Genomic DNA, 22,034 nt, shown 5'->3' on the forward strand with positions numbered 1-22,034 from the left:
AGTATAGTAGTGAGGCCAGCAGGGCCTCTGCCCTCTCGAGCTCCTGGTCATGGGGACACCAGTGAAGATTACCCTGCACGCAGGGTGTACCAGGCACTGTGGGAGCACTGAGTAGGGGTGTGTGACTGCCACACACAGGCCTGTGTTTAAAGGATGATAGCCCAGGTAGAAGGAGCAGAACTGGCAAAAGCACAGGAGGAAGTGGCAAAGAACCTGGCCTGTGACTAGGAGATGCATTTGAAGCATCAGGTGTACAGGAGAGCATAGGAAAGTGACACAGAAGGACTCTGGGAAAGAAAGCTGGGGACTGCGTCTGCCCACATGAAGCTTATAGTCTAGTGCAAGGACTAGATAAGCACCCAAATGTAACATCTCCACAGTCCTTGAGTAGGATAGTGACGTGATCCAATTTGCATTTTAGAAATCTCTCTGGCCAGAAGAATTAAAGTGGTTGGGGAGGAACAAAAGAGGAGAGCCACATGAAGCTGAACGCCTACCATGGCAGTCAGGCCTGTGCCAAGGGATGGAGAGCAGGGGACAGGCTGATGAGACGTTGCCCTGGGGAAAGGGGACAGACTCAGAAGTCTGATAGGTCTACTGTGAGCAGCCATGGATGATGATAACTCCAGAAAGAAAAGCAGATTTAGAGTGCAGTCCAGATGGGATAGTAATTGGCAGTTTTTGGGCCCTTCTGAATTTGAGGTTCCATCCAGGTGGGGATTGAGACATGAGTTTGGAATGAGAGAAGTCTGAACTGACAGTGTTTATTAGCAGTGATCAGTGTATGAGTGACATTGTGCTCATGGTTGAGACCTCCTGGAGAGAGAATTAATTGCCCTACTGTGGTTCCAAGGGTGAGAAACTTCCAGACCACAGGAATGGAATTCCAGGTGGGCTTCTGTTGGTTCTCACTGGCTGATCTTTCCACTTTGCAGCAAGGAAGGTATAAGTTCATGCCAAAGTAATAAATGTCCTGAAAACTCTTTCCCCTGAGGAGCTGATGTGTGTTTTTCTCCTCAAAGACAGTGTAATATTTGCATTCTTCTTCCCTTCTTGCCTTGGCAGCTGGGAAGCTCAGAGCTAATTTTGTAACTTTATTTTATTTCATTTTAAGAATGTTTGTTTATTTGGCTGTGTCAGGTCTTAACTGTGGCATGTGGGATCTTTAGTTGAAGCATACAGTGACACGTGGGATCTAGTTCCCTGACCAGAGATTGAACCCAGGCACCCTGCATTGGGACTCCTGAGTCTTAGCCCCTGGACCACAGGAAAGTCCCTGTAACTTAATTTTAGAAATCACACAGGACCTGCATATCCAGATGCTCTTTTCACAAATAAATACATTTTATATGTTTATGTATTTTCCAGCACCAATTTTTTTTTCTTTGTTTTAGGGGCCTCAGTTCCTTTGTAAAATTAGGTGGGGTACAACTGTATACAAATAAATGTCCCCCTTACTCTATTATTTTAGTATCATCCTTGTGCAGTAAGTCTGCCCAGTTGCTGAGCTAATATTGACTGGATTTAAGCAGGAGGGACTCTCGGAATTTATAGCAGCTACACAGTAAATTTAACACTCACCTAACTCATTAAAGCAGGATAAAAGTGGAGCTTCAAACGTCTGTGTTTGCCACCAAGTCTGTGAGAGGAGGGGTACCTTTAATTCAGTTCAAGATGTAGAAGTCTGATCTTTCAGAATTGAGAATACACTGTTGAAATTAAAGCCTTGTCTGTGTAGATGAGTACTCCAAATACCTTCAAAGAAGGATTGAGGTGTTGACTACAAAGATGGGTGGTTTTTTAAGCTTAGGGTGTCGTTTTCTTGACTCATAAAATGTGGTTCGGTAAAAGCAAACTTCCTTATCAAACAGCATAAGCACAAAGTTACCTGGGTGATAAAATCTTATTTTTGATCATCCCTGTTTATTATTTTAAAATTATAACTTGCTACTGGTTAAGATCACTCTATAAATGGTTTTCAAACTGTGTTCACTGCCTTAGGGACTGCAAAGGTATGGGATGGGGAGAGGGGCACGGGGTGGAGAGAAGACCAGCCAGCAAGGAGAGCCCAGCCAGCATCCCCACCCCCAGCACCCCCAGAGCATCTGGGCTGTTGAAGGTAGCAGGGCTCCTTATGTATAAAGTGCTATCCAAAGAGCGGGTTCCTCTCCTACAAGTGCAAAGAAAAGTTTGGGAATCATCCCACTGAAGGACACATCTCATAACTTGCTGTTGGGGTATGACTGTGGCTAATATGGAAGCGGCCCGGGTTTGGAATCGGGCCCTTCATTCCCACCCTGCCTCCTACCAGCTCTGTGACCTTGGGAGATGTCTCCTCCTCTCTGAACTAGCTTCCTCATCCGTAGAGTAGAATGCCACCAGGATAACAGCCACTTCCCAGGTCTGTGAGAGTGAGGTACGTCAGCGGATGTAGGAGTGCCACCTGCCAGAGTTCAAGCACTGATGGCCTCGTTCCTTCCCTCTAACCCTCCTCTCTCCATCTTATCTCTGTCTCCCAGGAGGAGCCAATCACCTTCTGCGAGGAAGCCTTCGTGTCGCACTATCGCTCAGGAGCCATGAGGCAGTTCCTGCAGAATGCCACCCAGCTGCAGCTCTTTAAACAGGTGCCCAGCCTCCCTTGCCTGGTCTGCGTCTGGGGCCCCAGTGGGGTTTCTGCAGCCGCCTCCACTCTAAGCACTGAGGCTGAAGACATGGGTGGGACTCAGGCCTCAGTGCAAAGAGGCCCAGGGTCTGGGGAGGGAGACTGGGCAAGGAGGGTGCTTAGCCACCAGACAGTGCCTTTGCAAATATGCCATGTAGTTTAACAAGTTATCATAAACACACAGCCAGTTTTTTAAACTCACAATTCCAAAGGCCTTTTCCTGTCTTGGTTCTTTGGTCGTATACTAAGGAGCCCAGCTGAATGGCCTTCCCCTGTTTCTTTGAACAAGCTGATATGCTTTTGTTCTTTCTTTGTATAGTTTATCGATGGTAGATTAGACCTTCTCAATTCTGGCGAGGGCTTCAGTGATGTTTTTGAAGAGGAGATCAACATGAGCGAGTATGCTGGTAAGGGCAGTTCATTTTTCTTTATGAGCTGTGGTCTGTGTGTGGGATTGGGGTGTGTTCACAAGGAGTGGCCATGACTTCTTTTTTCCTTCACTGGGGATGAAAGAGAGACTGATTTCCAACTTGGCCTTGAAACGTTGGAGGAATTCCCTTCCCTTTTTGATGACATGTGCACTGGTGCAACTGAAGTCCTGCATCTTGGGGTCACTTGCTTCCCCCCAGGTGGGTGAAGTCTAGATAACGTGGTGGCCCCCACAATGCAGTGGAAAGCACAAAAGGTACTGAATTAGGAGACCTGGATTCACTACCTAGCAGTGAGGACTTGGTTGAGTCATTCACCTCTTTTAACTGAAGTGTTATCTGTGCACGGACTGTAACAGTGCCTACCTCATAGGAGTCCTGTTGAGATGAAATCAGAGACCCTGAGGAAAGGTGTGTGCAGACACCCAGGACAGACCCTGGCACAGGATCGCTAAATGTTTCTTTAAGATGTAAAGATCATCGCAGGGGCCGTGTCTCTGTAGGCTTTTAGAACCAGAGGAATCAGGCTCTCATTTTTTCAGAGGAGGCATCTGAGGCCCAGAGAAGTGTTAGAGGCTGACCCTGCCTCCTGAATCCCAATCTGTCCGCCTTTCCAAATCTCAGCGCCTCAGTCTTTGTTGGCAAAGTAAAGCTAAATGCAAAACAATGGTAGTCAGCTACAGGCCCCCTCTTATTGCTGGGCATGTGTCTGGTCTGGACTGTGCTGGATAATCTAACTGGCAGGGCATAAATTCTTAGAGCCAGGCATTATCTCACCTACGAACCCCTTTGTCAGGCCCGACTAACCTGTGCTGCATGGAGAGCACAGTAATCAAAAACAATAAAACCAGTGTGGAAATCACTGAGGAGCATTTCCTGAGTGCCTTCTTCTGTGACCACAACTCTGTACAGTAAGAATGAGAGGGGGCCAGTTCTGCCCTCAGGGAACTTTTAGACTGCCAGGAGAAAACTCACAACCAAAAACAATACAGACTAAACCATTGCAGGCAAAGGAGCAGACACAGGTCTTTGTGCAAGTAGCACAGGGCTCTATTAACGCTCACTCTGTAACATGAGAGCTTTACAACGGAGGCGGGTTTGAGAAGTGTCCTAACAGTTGAATTTATGGGTTCTGGGGAGGAGACAGGCTTCAGGTGTTGATAAACTAAGTCAAGTCATTCAGTCTTCTAGAAAAGCTGTCTGCTGTTAAGACCTCCATATCCCACCAGATAAAATGAATCTGTTCCCCACAGCACCCCCCTTTCCTTTTCCTGGTACTACTTTAGCATAAGGCAGGCCGAACGTGTGCTTACACTGGACACACGGCCCTGTGGTTCCTGCCCTGGCGTGACTCTCAGGATTTTAGAGAGCACAGACCTATAGATGTTACCTATTCTAGAGGTAACAAGAATAGGTAACTCCTTCCCTCCAGTTCAAGGCAAGGAGTGGGAGAAGCCTACAGAGGAAATGACTGAGCTGGTCACTGAGTGTGTGCAGCAGAGAGAGCAGGGAATGTTAGCCAGGCAAGGGAAACAGCATTTGTGAGGGCATGGACGGCTTGGAGGATGCATGATCAGGGAGCCTGAGGTTGTACAGAATGGTAGTACAGCACGGAGAGGCAGATGGTGGGCAGTGCCAAGACAAGACGGAGGAAGAGAAGCAGGGTTGTTAGGGGGTCTGACCTCTATCCAGTAGGCAAGAAGGAGGATTTGGGTTTGTACTCAGGACACTGATAGGATCAGATAGCACTCTGAGAAAGAAACCTGTGGCAGCAGCTCCTTCAGGGAGGGGGCGTGGGAGCCTCCGTGTGGTTCTCCAGATTTTGAGCTTTCCAAGTCCTGCATGCTGAAAGCAACTTGAGGAACTCCTGAGGGCAGATGTATGACTTCTCTAAATACCAGCTTCTCTGCCTCCTCTTTCCCCAGGGAGTGATAAGCTATACCACCAGTGGCTCTCCACAGTCCGGGTAAGTGCCACCCCCGCAGAGCTACCTGGGCTCCTCCTTGGCTGCTGGCCGCCCTCCTCCTGCCCTGCCACCCACAGTGCTGTCATTCGGCCCAGGGCACTGTGTGTGCCCAGCTGAAGATACTTTTGTTTGTAAAGCCAGGCCATTCTGGTGCCAGGTGGAGACTAGCAGGAAGAGACTGTCCAAAGTCCGCCCTCAGTGAGGGTGATGAGAGGCAGGAGAAGCTTCCTTGCCTCAGGAAGCAGGCCAAGGCGTGTTGAAAGGATATTGCCTCCTCAGAGGATTTCCAGGGGTCTCTTTCTAGGGTCAGACCAGTTGGGAACTTTTCATGAGAAACCCAAAAATCGGTCCCACTTCCTGCTCTGAAATACGTTTCACAGCACAAGGCTCCTGGGAGGATGGAAAATGCATCACTGAGGGTTTTCGTCCCCTCACTCTTGTTGTAAGCAGTTTTTGATTGTGTTAGAAGCCAGGTGCTAGGGCTTCAAAAGCCACTAAAGAATTCAGATGTTGCCTTTCCTTAAATGGGTTCGTCAGTGAGTATGTACCGAAGGCTTTCTGTGTGCCGGGCGCCGCACTGGGTACTGGGATCCAGTGGGAAGCAGGACACAGGCCCTGCCCTGGGGGAGATCCCCCTCTTGCTGGGGAGGCAGGCGCATAAACAGGAGCCCCAGCGCGGTGTGGTAAGTGTGCGCTCCTGCTCGTGGGCCAAGCACACTGCTGCCAAGGCGGGCCCCTTGGAAGTGGCTGCAGTTGGCCGAGAGTAAGCAATTCCTCAATGAAAGGTTTCTTTTGTTCTTCTCGAATGGCCAAACATGGCACTTGGCAAATCACAGACAAGCAATAAGGACTCGTTGATTGATTGATAAAGGGAGTTTTAATACTCTAAAGGACCATTGAAATAGGATACAGAGTAATTTTGGAAAGCAGTATGGAACAAATGAGTGGGTGAAAATTTCCTATTATCCTACAACAGAGAATGCTTTCTAGGTCAAATTTTGAAGTTTTTAATTAAAGCTCAAGGTTTCTAATATAGACGGTTACCAAAAATTGTGCTAAAAGTTAATCCCAATAATTATATAGTATGTCTGACTCTTTTGTATATGCCCTGGATCCAATTTCTCTTTCCATTCAAATCTGTTGGGATTGTTGCAGAAAAACCCGAATGAACTTTTGGGCCAACCCAATATCTTTCCAAACCACCACAAATCTGATTATGTGATGCACTTGGTTAAAAATCCTCTGGGATATGGACTGCTCATGCTGGCCCTCTGTGGTTGACCCCGTCTGGCTCTCGGTTCCACTCGCCAGTCCTCCTATGATGCGCTGACTGTTGTTACTCACAGAACATGCCATGGATTTACAGCTTCTGCGTTTGTTTATGAGCTGCTTCCTGTCCCTGGAATGTCCTTATCCGCGCTGTCCCCAACGCAAGCGCCTACTCTTCCTTCATGGGCCAAATATTTCATCCTCTGATGCCTTCCCCATCCTGCTACACAATGAGCTGCCGCCACCTGCCTTGTGCGCACGGCCAGTGTGGTTCTTGCCACCTTGGGTGGCACTTGTTTCCCCCCAGACTAGGGGTCTTTGAAGGCAGAGACCTGCCCTCTAGTGGCTTGGTACCCTCAGAACCTAAACCGGGGCATCCCCGCCGTGAGTCCTTACAAACAACACAGAAAACCAGGGGGAAGAAAGGAGGCTGCGTGACTTAAGGTAGTCACAGTAGCCAGATAACCTTGCCTAATCGGCCCCCAGTTTTCTGCCCCAGCTCAGTGTTAGCATCCATTGTTATTAAACTTATCTTAGTGTTGTCCGTGGTAACTAGAATTTCTTGAGAAGAAATTCTTGTAGATTTCTTGTAGAATTCCTTGTAGATCACTCCAAAGAAAGCTTTGCCTCAGAGACCCTGTGATGAGCTTTCCTCCCAGCCAGCAGACAGGTGCCAAGCACAATACTGAGCCTGGGGTCCCACCTCAGCTATTCTATCACCATCCACCATCCCCCCTCTGCCCCCACACCCACCCATAGGGATTCTGCTGTGGTCGGAATTTAATTGCCCAGGACCAGTCACCATCTAAGCCTGTTCCTCTAATTAAGTTACACACTTTTGAAATGTTGCTTAACTTGATTAAAGAGAAGAGGTCTTTGTTGCTGTTGGCCTACTATATCTTCAGTCCAAATTGCTAACTGACGTTTTTATTATAGAAAGGAAGTGGAGCAATTTTGAATACTGTAAAAACGAAAGCAAACCCGGCCATGAAGACTGTCTATAAGTTCGTAAGTACTGGTCTTGGTCTCGGGATCCACACAGATCTGTTCCTGAGCATGACGACAAAACTCTTAGACTGAACCCTATGTTGCAGAGCTGATTTGGGGGCTGCTGTGTTATTTCCTAAAGCTCTCAAAACTCTCAGAATTGTTTAGCATTGATGTTTTATGACCAGGTCAGTGACGTTTTTTCATTTAAAATGTTTCTGCACACAGTGGCTGCAATAGAGAAATGGGCGGCTACTTGTTTTCGCTTTTCAGATGTAGATGGGGTGGCTAAAATTCCAGTGCTCCATCCAGAAGACCCAGAGGCTGTGGTCTGTCGGGTGTTCTGGTAGACCTTTCCTGTGTTTATCCTCGCTATTATGTCAGAATAAAGCAGCTGCTCTGCAGGTTACTGAAGAATGCTCGTGGTGGGACACATGCCCATTTTTTTGTCCCAAATTCTTCATCATCTCTCTCATCACCGCCCTATAGGAAATGCATTGTTTGTGAAACTTGTGCCCACAGCAGAGTGAAAATAAGAGAACACGCCGGTTCCCGATGCTCCATCTTTTACGAGCCTCAAGTATTTTTTCTCATGGTTTCTCCTGCTTCCTAATTTGACTCCAAGACACTTAACTGGGGTGGTTGTGTTTTATTTCCATTTTTAATTTTGTTAGTCCTTTCTGTGCTTAAATAGTAATTATTTTAATAGGGTGGGTAGCTGCCAAGAGAACCGCACAGGTCGTAGAATGACAGAAAGTCAAAGCCAGGGTGTCTGCTGAAATGAAATTTAAGAAATGGCATCAGAGAAACCCAGCAATGTGTCTGTTTGGCCTGGGCAGAAAATTGGTCCTAAAGCCCTGCCCTGGTTAAGCGTAGTGGATATTCTGAACCTTGCAGCTGGAGAAGCTGCTGCTCTCCTCTTACTGGTAGCTGTCGCCAGGCTGCAGATATAAATAATTACAGAGAGCAGAAGAAGAGCTTCAGAGGTGGGGAAAAATCAGTGCCATCAAAATGCAGAAAATAAAATCTGTGTAGCCTCTTTAAGGGCTTTTTTTTAACCTTTCAACATTGTATTTGTTTTCATAGCCATTATATTTTCAACTTGATGATCCCATTTTCCTTCCTTTTTCTAGTAATCAGAGAAGGTGATTCACGATGGACTGAAATCAAGCACAGTCCCTGCTGGAAACAGAAGGGGAATCTTAACTTAAATTAATTTTTCATGCAGGCAAAAGATCATGCAAAAATGGGAATAAAAGAGGTGAAAAACCGCTTGAAGCAAAAGGTACTTGAAGTTCTTATTCAAAATGTATAAGCACCGTGTATGAAATGCGTGGCCACAAAAAAGTACGATGTGATCAATAGAGGCTGTTTGATACAGTGTTGTTAGCACACTTCAAAATGCATTACCAGCTGTCCGGGAGTTTTCACACTGTTATAAATATTCACAGACAAAAAACTGTCTTCAAATAACATTAAGACTGGCTTAAACCCACAAAGGCAAGCAAGTTCAGAGTTACTACTGTTAGTCTGTCCCCTGCTCACCCCCCTGGGCCCGCACTTCACTAGGGTCCATACAGATTGGCTCGGCCTCCCCACCCCAGCACTACCAGCTCCTACAGCTGACCTCTGCCCTGGGGCTGGTTGTAACCAAAATCAAGAAGCACCTCCAGGGAAATGACTGCCGTGGTTCAAGCCTGCACGTGGGTTTGAGGAGGATACTGCAGGCTCTGCTCGCAGTTCATATGTGAGACCCAAGGGGCAGGGAAAGACTCTGATTGTCTTCATGGACCATCAGTAAAGTCATATAAAATCATACAGACTGCATCCTGACTAAGACTGCCCCTACCTGATTCTCTAGATTTGTGCAGGGAAGTTGCTATAACAGAGAGGGCATCTTTATATTATTATGAATATCAGCATCAGTATTAGCATTGCTACCCTTCATTAAGCACTTTCTAAGGATGGTCCAGCCCAGGAGCTTTCTCATTTAATCCATAGAGCCACTCTGGGGGGGTATTATTCTCATATCCTGTGTAAGGAGACCCCCAGTTAAAAGGTGAAATAATTTGTTCAAGGTCACACTGGTGGAGCCTGGCAGAGCCAGGATTCAATTCCAGATTCATCTGCTTCAGTGTCTGTGCTCTTATCACTGTAGTATTTCATACTGCCTTCTTGAAACAGGTGTTTTGTTTTCCAAAAGATGTTTGGGATCACTTACTTCATTATCTCCACACCTCCAAAATGTGCCAGGTAATAAGGATCTTTGTCTATCTCGGCAGTTTTTTTAAAAATTGAAAGCAGTTTTAATTTTAGAAGTCAGAAAGGACCTCTCATTAATTTGAAATGGCCAAAGGAATTGATTCCTCTAATTGCAAAATAATTTGCTCTGACTAAGCATTCACATTCTTAGTTTCAGCTGGGAGTGAATTTTTAGCAGCTGAGATTCAAGTCCTGGAAATAAAAATCCTGCTAATGTAAATTCAGATAGACCTTAACTGTGGTCTGTTGCACTCTGCCAGAGACTGGCAGGTGGAATCCTTTACTTGGATGTTATTTAAGTCCCTAAGTACACCTTTTTATCTCCTATCCCAGTCATGCGTAACTGAATTGGATTGCAGATGTAAAATGGAGGGGCAGCGAGGGCGGAGCTGTCACCAGGCTCTTCTTCCTTGATAACCGCATCAGGCTGGTATTAGAAGGTTACTTGGAGTAAGCAGAGAAAGGTCGCCTCCTCAGGCAGAGGACACATGTTGCCTCCTTGGTCAGATCTGTTCTCTGCAGGCCATCGCCTCCTTCCTTGTACACATAAGCATCAGGCCTTAAGAAAATCCCCTTTTTATGATGGGTAAAATTTGTGCAAATAACCAGTTAAACTGAGGGCTTTTGATGTTGTTCAAAGGTTCACTTAGACAATCTAGATCACTCTCCTCCCTACCATCTCCCTTTCCTCTCCTTGATGGCATTTGAGGCAGAGTCTTCCCTCCCCTGTTCCTCTTCCCCCTGCCAGTCTTTTCAAGAATAGCTTCAGGAGATAATGTTCTATAGAGAGTGTCAGTACATTTCAGGTGACACAAACGGTGAAGGCATTTCATAGAAATGTGGCTTGTCACCATCGGACTGTTGACAGATCTATTAGTGCACCCTTTTCAATTTTCACTTTTCCCCCTTCGGTCTTACAGATTTCTGCAGACTTGATATTTTGCAGTTGTTCTTGGAAGAGCCATTTTGTAATTGAGACTCTAGCATTGTTCGGGACAGACAGGACCAGGTCTTCCACAGGGCTCCAGCTCCCTTTCCTGAGCTAATTTAGGATCTGGCTTTGTCTGACCTCTCTCACCGCAGTAGAAAATATTTCCTTGGCTTTTTTACCCCTCCACCTTCCCTTTACATGGCAACATATCTGTGTGGCTCCCCAGATGCATCCCATGTAGACATCTCAAGTTTGGTTTCTGCTACAAAATCGAGGCTGTTCCCAACAAAGACCTAATTTTCAAATGTACTGGGTTGCCACCTGGCTTCCTCTAACTCTGCATAGCAATGGTGACCCCACAGATATAATCAAGAACCCAACCTTGCCCTCTTTGCTCTTGCCTTGGGTTTGAATTGCAAATAGAAGATGTGGGGCCGACCTGTGGAGAGGTCAACATGGTGTGTGGAGGTCCATCTCTAATATGACTGAGCAGGGCCCTTCTCCATCCCTCGTTCATTTGTGCTGCAGACTTTCAAAGCCTCTGAAAGAAGAGCTTTCAAAGTATCCCTGTGACCATTGGCAAATAATTGTTAATAGAGACTGTAGTGTAGCTTTTATTCCATACCTGCTCTGCTTTAGCCCAACAACAAAAAAGGATGGATAACACATTTCTCTGGATAAATGGAGCAAGGTGGTCAAATTCTTCTATAGCTTAGCCTTCTTTGAAGTTTAACTTGCTCAAAATTAGGAAGAAGAAATGGCAAGGAATGCTACCCAGCCATCACTTTCTAAAGGGAAAATCAGTTCTTTCATCCAGAGCCCCTCCCCACCAGACCTGGCCTGTTGGGAGGATGCTGCATGGCTGGGCTGTGGCTCTCAACAAACCTCCTTCTATTGCAGTGTTGTACACCGCTGCACCAAATGCCCTCTTTTAAAAACAGTAGCTATTCCCACACTCCTTCTTTCCTATGAGGAACATTAAAATATTTATGTAAGGATGTCCCTTTTTTTTTTTCTTTTTTTTGCCTATTGGAGAACCCCTGAAAAATAATAATATTTTCTTCAGTATAAAATTAAAATGACTGAGTCAAATGGGCCCGTTTCACAGCCTTTTTTTGGGTTTTTTTGGCCATACCATACAGCTTGAGGGATCTTAGTTCCCTGACCAGGGATTGAACCCAGCCCAGGCTGCAGCTGTGAAAGGGCCAAGTCCAAACCAGTGGACTTCCAGGGAATTCCCTCACAGCCCTTTTTAAATATTTGATCTTTTAAAGATACCTTGAGCTTGTCGATTCAGAGTCTGTGTGACTGAAAGGAGCAGGTTCACAGTTGAGTCAGTGAAGACTTGAGTTTCTGGCGAAGCATTTCCTACTGTATCGAAGGGAGTGAGGCAGCACCTTTGGGGCTGGGAGACCCAGGTAGACTCTTGTGGGACAGACATTTTCACACCGTATCACACAACTGTCAGCTCCCTGTCTCCACTGCAGCCTCAAATCACAGAAATTCCAACTCTGGATACTATTTTGCTATCAATATTCATCCCGTAGTTTGCATTTGCTGTAGCGTGAAGTAGACTGGAAAAGGACACTGCGCAAATCCGAACATGGAGACCAGGAAGCTAAGTCAGAGATGGGAGGCCCCAGCCTCACACCCATGAGAGCCTTCAAACCCCTCACTCTGTGGTGTGGAATTGGGGCCTCTGAAGCAGACAGATAAGCCGGATTCAGTCCTGCCAGTTTTTCTCATTTATAAAGTATGGGAAATAGAGATTTTTACTGGACTGTTGTAAGGACTAGAAGAAATAATGGGTTTAAACAGCAACACATAGTAGCCGTTTGGCAAATGGGAGATTCCAACCTGTCTGTCTTCTTCTATCCCGCATCTGGAGCGGCTGGTCTGCCCACGCACCCGTGTGCGTGTACCTGGAGAGCATGGCCGGGCTGGGAGCCTCTCCCTTTTGGTCCTCCACACTGCCACCAGAGTAGTCTTCCAGGCACCCTGCTCCCTGCCTCCCATGGGCCAGGAATGTTCTGGAATCTCTGCCTCATGAAGTCATATAGCCTCAGCTCCCTCACCCCAGTTCCCACCCAAGGCCACGCCAAGCCCCCTTCTTCCTCTGGGTTCCCATCTCCGGACTCCTCCTAGGGACTCAGTCCCTGCCTTCTCCAGAGGCAAATGGAGATTAGATCCCAGGCGTGATCTCTGATTCCAGCCTGGGGAAGGTGATAGAAATTGTATTCTTTTCTGACTCCTTTGTTGACCAAGGGATGGGAACTAACAATCTCCCAGCTCTGAACAGAGCTATGGGAGAAATCTACCAACCTTCAGCGGCCTCTTACCCGCAGCTCCATCTAGTGTCTTCCTCCTGTGTGACTCTTCAGGAAGGAACAGATTTACCCTGCCTGTTACCTTCTTGATTTTTTTTTTAAGGACATTTTGAGCATTTACCAAAAAAGAAAAAAAAATTGTGGAGAAAATTCAACAAATCAACAAGGAAAAAAGGGAATTTTATAACCTGTATTTTCACTCACTGTATCCTGACCGTTTCTCAAAACACTAAATATTTCCTGCACATGTTGTTTTAAATGGCCACATACAGTTTTATCTGATAGATGTACATACATTCATTAATCCCATTGCTAGACGCTTTAGTTAGTTCCAGTATTTCTTAGGCAAACATCCTCATAGGTAAACCTTGTAGGAATTCTTAATTATTCCATCTGGATAAATTTCTGAAAGTAGACTTAGTGGGCCAGAGGCTCTTTCCTCTTTTAGGGTTTTGATAGGAATTGCAGTTTGTGTTCCCACCAGAAGAGTATGAGAATTTTACCATTCTCTTTGCTGATGGCATCTCAGTTAATTCTTAAAGGACAATTTCTTTAATCACAGGTACCAAGTATTGTGTTTTTGGATCCATGCAGTATGTAAGATCTCTGCTGGTACCTGCAGGAGAGGGTGTGAGCCCCTGTTTCTTTCCTGACGGACTTCTCCCTCTCTGTTCTCTAGGATCCTGGGAGGAAGCAGTTTTCCTACCCCAGGTGAAAGAAATAGTGAAGAAGTTAACAGATTAGTGGGGCGAGCCCCAGGACTTTGTAAGAAATCTTGGGCACCTTTGGGTCTTCTAACTAAAGAAAATTAACATGTATATTGATGCACAAGCACATGTGTATACTGGACACATTTGGCTTCCAAATGTCCTATTCAACTTTACAATGATTTGTTGTGATAGGGTTTCTGAGGACAAGGCCACATCTGATGAGTTTTTGAGCACCTCCTTGACTCAGAATACCTTCTCTTGTGCTGTTGTCATGGGTCCATATGGTATAAATCACATTGCCCTGGGCTCCTCCGCTTTCTCGCAGTGTGGTCTTGGGTAACTTGCCCTCTCTGAGCCCTGTTTCCTCACCTATAAAAGAGTGATAATCCCATTTACTTTGTGGTTCTTGTGGAAGCTAAGTGTGATAGTGAAGGTCAAGGGCCTGGAGAAGTGACTGCAAGTAGTAGGCACTCAGCACAGGGACAGGGAAGCTCTTCCTTTCAGATGGTGCTTTTTCCATTTTGCAGGGAATAAGTCTCATGTTCAATTTGCACAGGACTTAGACATTTTTCAAAGCTTCCTCACATCTCATCTCATTTAACCCATTCTCTTAGCAGCTTTGAAGTTTGCCAAGCAGATGGTGGTCTCCCTGTTGTAAAAATAAAGAAATAGGTACAGAGAGGTTGAGTGAATTGGAAAGATCAGATAGCTAGTTAATGGTAAAAACAAAACCTAGGACATTTTTACTTGAAATTTTAACTTAAAAATTTAAGCTAAGACGCTTTGCCCAAAACTACAACAGACATTTTAAAAAATAGTTATCATCTTATAGTTTTCATTACTCTCAATATTTTCTTACTAGCTTACCTTACTGCTTCATGTCTTTATTTTTCTCCCCAACCAGTCACATACAGTGCAATACTTTTCCTGAACTAAAAGTGAACTGTTTTGTTTGGCTTTATTTAACCTCTTATGTATGTCCTCTCAGTAACCCCACTGGATCTATAATGCCCCTTGTGCCCTTTGTTACTTTCTGGCACTGAAGGAGTCCCTCCCTCTCTTTGTTCCACTTGACCTGAGCACCTTTGGGCAGCCCCTTTCCAAGAGAGCTGTTTCTAATTGGCTGGCGGCAGCTTCTCTCATCACTGAGCCTCAGCCCGGCTGAGACTCAGGGGCCACTTGGTGCAAGCCCTGCCTAGCAAAACCAAGAGGTCACCATCTCCATGTGTTGTTACCAAGCAGCACAGAGACTCAGCTGGGTGTATGGAGTTGAATATATAGAGAGGAGGAGTGGGGGAGCAGTCCCTATTGTTTATTTATTTTTATTAAAGTATAGTTGATTTGGGGCTTCCCTTGTAACTGAGTCAGTAAAGAATCTGCCTGCAGTGCAGGAGACCTGGGTTTGATTCCTGGGTTGGGAAGATTCCCTGGAGAAGGAAATGGCAACCCACTCCAGTATTCTTGCCTGCAGAGTCCCATGGACAGAGGAGCCTGGCAGGCTACAGTCCATGTGGTTGCAAGAGTCGGACACAGCTTAGTGACTAAACCACCACGGTTTATTTACTCCCTATAGTTTATTGAGTGCCTCTTTAGTAGGTACTCAGTTATTATTGTTGAGTACCATACATAGGACACTGCTGAGGAAAAATGTTCTAGACATTTATGTGGCTTAATCATCTTTATTCCTCATAGCTACCATAGCTCCATTTTACAGGTGAGGAGACTGAGGCTCAAAGATGTTCTGTGTTTCTTCTTTAATGCATTATTATTTAGTAAGGGATCACTTTCCTCCACGTGCCACCATTCTCTGTATTTAACTCAGTGAGAACAATCAATTGTCAAGTCTTTTATGTGCAGAATTTAATGAGTACTAAGGGTATGTGTCTTGTTGACCAAAATGTGTATTTGTTTTTGCAATGAAAATAGTTCAGTACAGTTGCTCAGTCGCCTCTTTGCAACTCCATGGACTGCAGCATGTCAGGCTTCCCTGTCCATCACCAACTCCCAGAGCTTGCTCAAATTCATGTGTATCGAGTCAGTGATGCCATCCAACCATCTCATCCTCTGTCTGTATTTATTATTTTATTCTAGCTGTGAGTTATTTTTACTTAGTAAAAAAAAAAAAAAAAAAAAAACGATTTAAATGTTTTTTACTTGTACATTTATTCTCTGCCTTGCTTAAATGAAGATTTAAGCAACTTTCCTGACTTGAATAAAGCCATATGATCCTCACTGCACAAGTCGGCACTATCCACGTCCTGAAGAACCCACGGGGATGGTCAGCTGCCAGCGTTAGGGAAAGGAGCGTCACTGCTTTTTGCACATTGTGGTTTTTCTTTACCTTAAAATTTGACTTTATTTATCACAAGCACAAATTAAATGTGAATTTCTAAATTAAAAAAAAAGATGACACTGGCTCCCTAAATTTTCTCCAGGTCATAGAATCCTAACTCAGACTTAAGTGTCTTTCTTCATTCTCTGCTGAAAAGACTAAGGCTAAGGAGGGAGCAGGAACACACGGTTTTCACAAACAGTAACGTCATCAGTGAACAAATGCAGAGAAAATGTCCACACTCACAAATCATCAAAGTCATGCAAATTAAAACAACAACAAGGTCTAGCTTTTCACCTCTTAAATTAGCAATACATTTTTAAAACGGTATGGCTAACACGCATGGTGAAACTGATAATACATCCATTGCTGGTAGTTGGTGTAAATTGGAAAGCAGTTTGGTAGAATGAATAAAAAGCCTTAATAATGTGTATATCTTTTGATCAAGCAGTTGCATTCCTATGGATTTCTGTTAAAGAATTAATCTAAAAGAAAGAAAGATGGCAGTGTTTATCCCTGTGATGTTTAAAAAAAAAGTTTAAAAAAAAAATTAGGAGCAATCTAAATGCCCAGTAGTAGTAAAAATGGTTTATTAAATTATTGAGTATCTGCTCAATGAAATATTATGCATCCATTAAAATGATCATTCTAATGACTGTATTGTACCATGGAAATGTTTATAGTAGAAGAAACAGAATGTAAAATTATGCACGAGTTGTGATTGCAAGTAATTTTTAAATGCCTGCATGCAGACAGAGTGAATATATAAAAATTAAAATAACTGTGTGAGGTAGCAGGAGGAAAGGTCTTCCCCACTATTGTGAATTATTATGTTGTCTTTATAATATAATGTGCATGATTTTGGTTTCCCTAAGTGAAAGGGCCAAGTTAGCCTTCCATTTCCTCCATCTCTAGCAGGAGTGTCCGAGAGGGGGTTCTCTGGCAGGTGTCTTAGCAGTGGGGTGGGAAAGAGCCCCTGTGCTCATGGCAGGGGCCATAACCCAGACACCAACCCCGCCATGGGACTTCTCCTTGCAGGACATCACTGAGAATGGCTGTGCCCCCACCACAGAAGAGCAGCTGCCAAAGACTGCGCCGTCCCCACTGGTAGAGGCCAAGGACCCCAAGTTCCGAGAGGACCGGCGGCCAATCACAGTCCACTTTGGACAGGTATGTACCTGGCCCCTTGCCTGGCCTGGGCTTTCTGTTGTTTTAGCGGACGATATAGCACATGTAAACAGTTTTTCATTTCAGCTCTCTCTGACAAAACAAAAAACTCCATGGAGTTCTGCACATTGTCAAAGGTTCACTTGGTAGAAACATGTTTCCAAAAAGGTGAATTTTCAGAAATTTTGAGAAGACAGTGTGGCTCTGGTCATAAACCAGCTCAACTGTTAAGTGAAGTCATTAAATGCAGCTGCTGCCTCCCCATTCCAAGGCACTCAGTTTAAGGTGCCTCTGTTAGCTAAGCATCTCATTAGAACGCTTCAGCATCCCAGGCCCTTCTTTGCACCTTCAAATAAAAGACAACAAGTGAAGTCTTAAAAAATCAATTAGGAGTTCTTTATTAATATACTTCCTGAAAATCAATATTGGGGGTCGTGCTTCTCAGAGTAAACACCCGCACTATAATTCTCATGATCCGATTCTGTAACCAACTTTTTTCAACCTGAGCATTTAAAACATTGTTCAGTTGTTTGATTTTTTTTTTCCTCTTAAGTAAAACATAGAAACTGAAATTTTTCTTATCCATGTCCTATCAGTGGTTATATTTTTGGTTAAAAAACATTGTATACCCTCCTCTTCTTCTCTTGAATTGACTCTCTTGATGAGCCAAAGTCATAATATCTTGATTTGTGAGAAATGGCTCTGTTAGCAAGCTATGACTATAATAAGAATTTGCACGGTTATTCATTCTTAAGTCATTTGATTCTTAACCATTAATTAGATGAAGCGTGATTAAAATAATCTTCATGATTTTATCTTTAATATGATGCTATGTTATCACCTAAAAGATCTAGAAGCGTGCATTTAAAATGTTCCTGCTTTTAACAGACATTTATCAAGTGCCTGCTATGTACCAGTCTTTGAGCTATTTAGAAATGAAGGGAACTAATGAAACTGTTGTGGTGGGTTATTATGGTGAGGGATGAGTTTGTTGAAACACAAGAATCTTCATCTGTGATCAATATTTTTAGATAATACATTCATACATCTTAAACTTGGAGATATCCATCCCCCTTTTCTGATTTTACACTTTAAAGGGATGTTATAAAAATTGAAGTGTAGTATAGGAAAGAGGCATCCACAGGGCAGTGCTCACTTGATTAATGAGTATCTTCAAATTTCATCGGTGTTTGCACCCCAAGGAGCTGCCCCTTCCTGGGGTTCAAGCCCTGTTGGAGGAATCTGCACCCTAGTTCTCTGACTGTGTTTGCTGAAAGCGCAGCCCCCGGTCGGTTGCTTGTCGCCAGCATGGCACTCCAGAGCCAGCTTCCTGCTTTCCTTTGTCCTCATTCCTGCACACACTAACCTTCCCATGAAAAGAGCCCCTCTCTGGAGTTTGGAGCCCATTACAGAGAAAGAGGGGGCGGGGGAGAGGGATTTCATGGTGTTAAACATTCCATTTTCGAAACACAAAAAAGGAGGCCCTATTTGAAATGGAGAAAGACCTTCTTTCCATTTCAGCGAGAAGTAGAGATGCTTTAATGTCATTCCCAGCTAAATGCAGAATAAGAGTGTGTGCACGCATGGGTGGGGGATAAACAATTAAAAAAGGCACCCCAAACTCTGTTGAAATAAGAGCTGTCTGTGCCTTCACAGGTCTGTAAACTGGAGAGGATGAAAGTGGCTTTTTTTCCCCGTTTGTCACTTCCCTCACGTGGCTGCCAGCATTATGCAAGTGTACAGGAAGGCAGGGTTTTTTTTTTTTAATGCATGCATGCGGATTAAGGTCAAGCCCCAAGTATCAGCCATGCAGCGGGCTCTCCCTTCCAGCTGCAGCCACAGAGCCTACCCACAGCCGCGAGATGCCTTAATTGAGACGTGCTGTCAAAGTGACAAACACATTTGCATACAGTCTACACTCTATTTATTTTCTCTGGAAAGGTCTACAGTCTGCTGTTGGTTGAACATTCTTAATCAGTTTGCTGTAAGTGAACTGCCAGCCAGCTCACTTGTGCCACAGCTTCTTCATTAAGTGACAGATTAGCGGCAGGGGGGATGGGCCAGGGAAACCCAAGACCCCTTTCTTTTAACTCTTTCCAGCTTTGCCCTGGTGCTAGCTTGGCCTTCAGTCCTTCCCTGGGTACCTGCTTTGATGAACCATTGACCAGAATAGGCAGTGTTTCTAGAGCACCTTCTACCGGCAGGCATGTGTTTCAGGGGCCGTACATTCTCAAAGAAGCCTTTTGAGTTCCATTTCAGAGTTTTTTGCCACACCCTCCTCTGTGTTCTATCTGTACTATTTTTTTTTTTCATTTCATATTTTTCTTTAAACAGACTCCAACCTGACATTTATACTAATCTGACATTTTACTTTCTTAAGCAGTGATGTTGATAAACCCATAGATTATCAATACTGGCCCAATATTTTCATAAGGTCTATCTAAAAAAATAAGGTCCATCCATGTGTTACCTAAACTACTCATATAGCCCTAATAGTACATATTCTCCTTTTGGAAAACTTGTCGTTTCTGCCACACCCTCTGAGGAAGAGGTCCTTAGCTGTATTTCGAGCCAGAGTCAGAGCTCAGGGACCTTCCCAGGACCATATTGCCAGCACAGGACGGTTCACCCCCAGAGCCCACTTCAGTTCCCTCACCAAGCAGAGACATCAGCTTCTGTTTGAAATGTCCAGTAAAGCTACTGTGTTCCAGAAAAATAATTTAAGCTAGTCAGACAGTCCACGCCAACCTCAGAAAGACCCTTGCCTTGAGTCTGTGTTCCCGTGGATTTCATTCTTTAAGAACAGTTAGCTTTCCACTGGGGGCAGAGACTAGTGAGGTCTTGATTACATTCATCCCTCCACCTTGCAAAGTTAGTGCCCGTGAAGCCAGCCAGGGGACTCCATGGAGACCTGTGGCCAGTTGCAGCAGGGTAGGGGGTGGCCTTTGCAGAGCCCTCAGGGGAGAAAAGGTACTTTCTTGCTTCTGCTTCACTGGAGCTTCTTCTTTCAAGATTATGACCGTTTCTCCCTTTGATTCTGCATCTGCTCACCCATGTGTAAAATAAATAGATAGGTAAGTCCCTGTGGGATATAATAAGGGTGACAGACCAGCAAATGGACGCCCAACCCAGAGTGACGAGAACACTGAGAGAGGTGAGCTCAGGGCTCTCTGAGGGCCCCCACAGGGACATCCTCTTCCCCTGCAGGCCCATTGTCCGTGGACCTAAGCTGGGCCCTGTAACTAAAAGACAACAAACTGAACTCTCTAGCCTTTCATTTCTTTTCTAAAGCAGACATAATGTAACACCACTCACAGTTCATCATGAGCCATGTCGATGGTTCCAAACAAGGTCAAGTAAATGGATTTTTAGTTAGCCTCTGCATCCTTATCTAATTTCTTTAAAGAGTTCAAAAGTCTCTGACTTGAGAATATCTTTTCCTACCTTGGAAAATGTTTAGGTCTAAGGAGGCTGTAAATAACTTTTTTTCTCTCAAGTTCAGAATCAAATGAGAAAGAAAGCCCGGGAGACAGTCAAATGAGATAAGGATGCCAGTTTTTTGTTTTTTTACCAAGAAGCTAAAAAGAGAATATGGCTTTAGACCTGAAGCCAAATGGGCTTGCTCAAACCTCATCTCTGAATTGAAAAGACTGAGCTATGCCCCACAGGAAATGTGGGCAATTTCAGGTGGTGCCCAGGGTGCCTGTGCACTGGCAGCTGTGTGTGTGTAGCAGGGCAGGGGGCGGGGGAGTGAGCACCAGGAGCACAGAGCATGCTCAGTTCCATCTCCCAGACTCAATGGAGACGCTCTCCCCTCCTGGCAGCTGAGAGCCAGAGGGCCCAGAGAGAACCTGAGGTGTCCCCATGCTTTTCTCTCCTGTATGAAGTAGGCCTGCTCTCCTCTCTGTGGCTGGGGAAGGAGTGAGGAAGCCCTGCCCTCCCCAGCAGGGTCTGGGTGCCCCTCAGCCAGACATCTTGCCTTAACTCTTCCCCCTCTGAGGAATTAGCAGAGGGAGCACCCCTTGGAAACTGCTGTGCTCCCTGTATTTAATTAGGTAGACAGGCTACTTGGTACTCATTCACTTCTGTACTCATCTAATTTTTTTTTTTTTAACTTAGAAGACATTTACATTTATTTTTACTTTCCCACATCACCAATCATGGGTGTGAGTGGCTTGTATCCCTATCGGGAAAATATGGCACTATCGAGTGACTATTGTATCCAATGGAGAACTCAGTCTTTGGTCACATCATTCAGGGCTCCTGGCTTTGGTCCCATCCACCCCTCTTTGAAAAGACCTATGTACTAATTTAGTTGAATCTTTTGTTTTCTTTGGCTGCACTGGGTCTTAGTTGTGGCACGGAATCTTCCTTGCAGCGTGTGGGAGCTAGTTCCCTGACAAGGGATCAAACCTCGGTCCCCTGCATTGGGAACACAAAGTCTGGACCACCAGGGAAGTCCTTAATTGAATCTTTGATGTCAAGTGGTAAGGAAGATGGTCTCATAAATATAGTACAGATGGGGAAACAAGCCCAGAAGACGTTTGCTTGAATTAGGAGCTAATTCTTATTCCACCACCAGCAGCAGCCCTCTTCTCTCAACTGAGTTGAGCTCTCCCTCGCTGGCTTTGGGGACCGCACTGACAGTGGCACCCAGGGACACTGGGTTCTGGTCCTGGGCACGTGCTGCTGTGGGCCGTGGGCCTCGGCCACAGACTGGGCCTTCTCAGGAGCTGGGAGGACAGGGCAGACCCACTCTGGGACCCGCTTCATTGTGTTACCCCTAGTTGATCCTACAAACAAAGTAATTGCCTGCTTTCCAATCTGATAGAATCCAAAAAAATGTGCACTGAAACGTGTCTGTTCTCCCAGTTGAGCAAAGCTTTCTAAACCTCTTTAACATAAAGTTTGAAAAGCCAGTTAAACCAAAGCTCAAACTAAGCGCTACCATGGTTTCTGGAGGCCTGGGATGGAGTGGTTTGGATACACCCTT

General features: G+C 45.0%; 1 protein-coding gene across 6 annotated transcripts in view; it reads left to right on the forward strand.

Moving 5' to 3' along the window:
• DENND1A (DENN domain containing 1A) overlaps window positions 1–22,034 on the forward strand; it is a 533,349-nt gene that overhangs the window by 463,201 nt on the left and 48,114 nt on the right. For all 6 annotated transcript variants that reach the window (XM_070379017.1, XM_070379021.1, XM_070379022.1 and 3 more), the window contains 6 exons: window positions 2,520–2,624; window positions 2,982–3,069; window positions 5,016–5,056; window positions 7,262–7,333; window positions 8,541–8,597; window positions 16,913–17,044. In XM_070379017.1, the coding sequence (XP_070235118.1) occupies window positions 2,520–2,624; window positions 2,982–3,069; window positions 5,016–5,056; window positions 7,262–7,333; window positions 8,541–8,597; window positions 16,913–17,044 (495 nt within the window). The remainder of the gene's footprint in view (window positions 1–2,519; window positions 2,625–2,981; window positions 3,070–5,015; window positions 5,057–7,261; window positions 7,334–8,540; window positions 8,598–16,912; window positions 17,045–22,034) is intronic.

The sequence above is a fragment of the Bos mutus genome, chromosome 11 (assembly GCF_027580195.1).
Source record: "Bos mutus isolate GX-2022 chromosome 11, NWIPB_WYAK_1.1, whole genome shotgun sequence".
Classification (NCBI taxonomy): Eukaryota; Metazoa; Chordata; class Mammalia; order Artiodactyla; family Bovidae; genus Bos; species Bos mutus.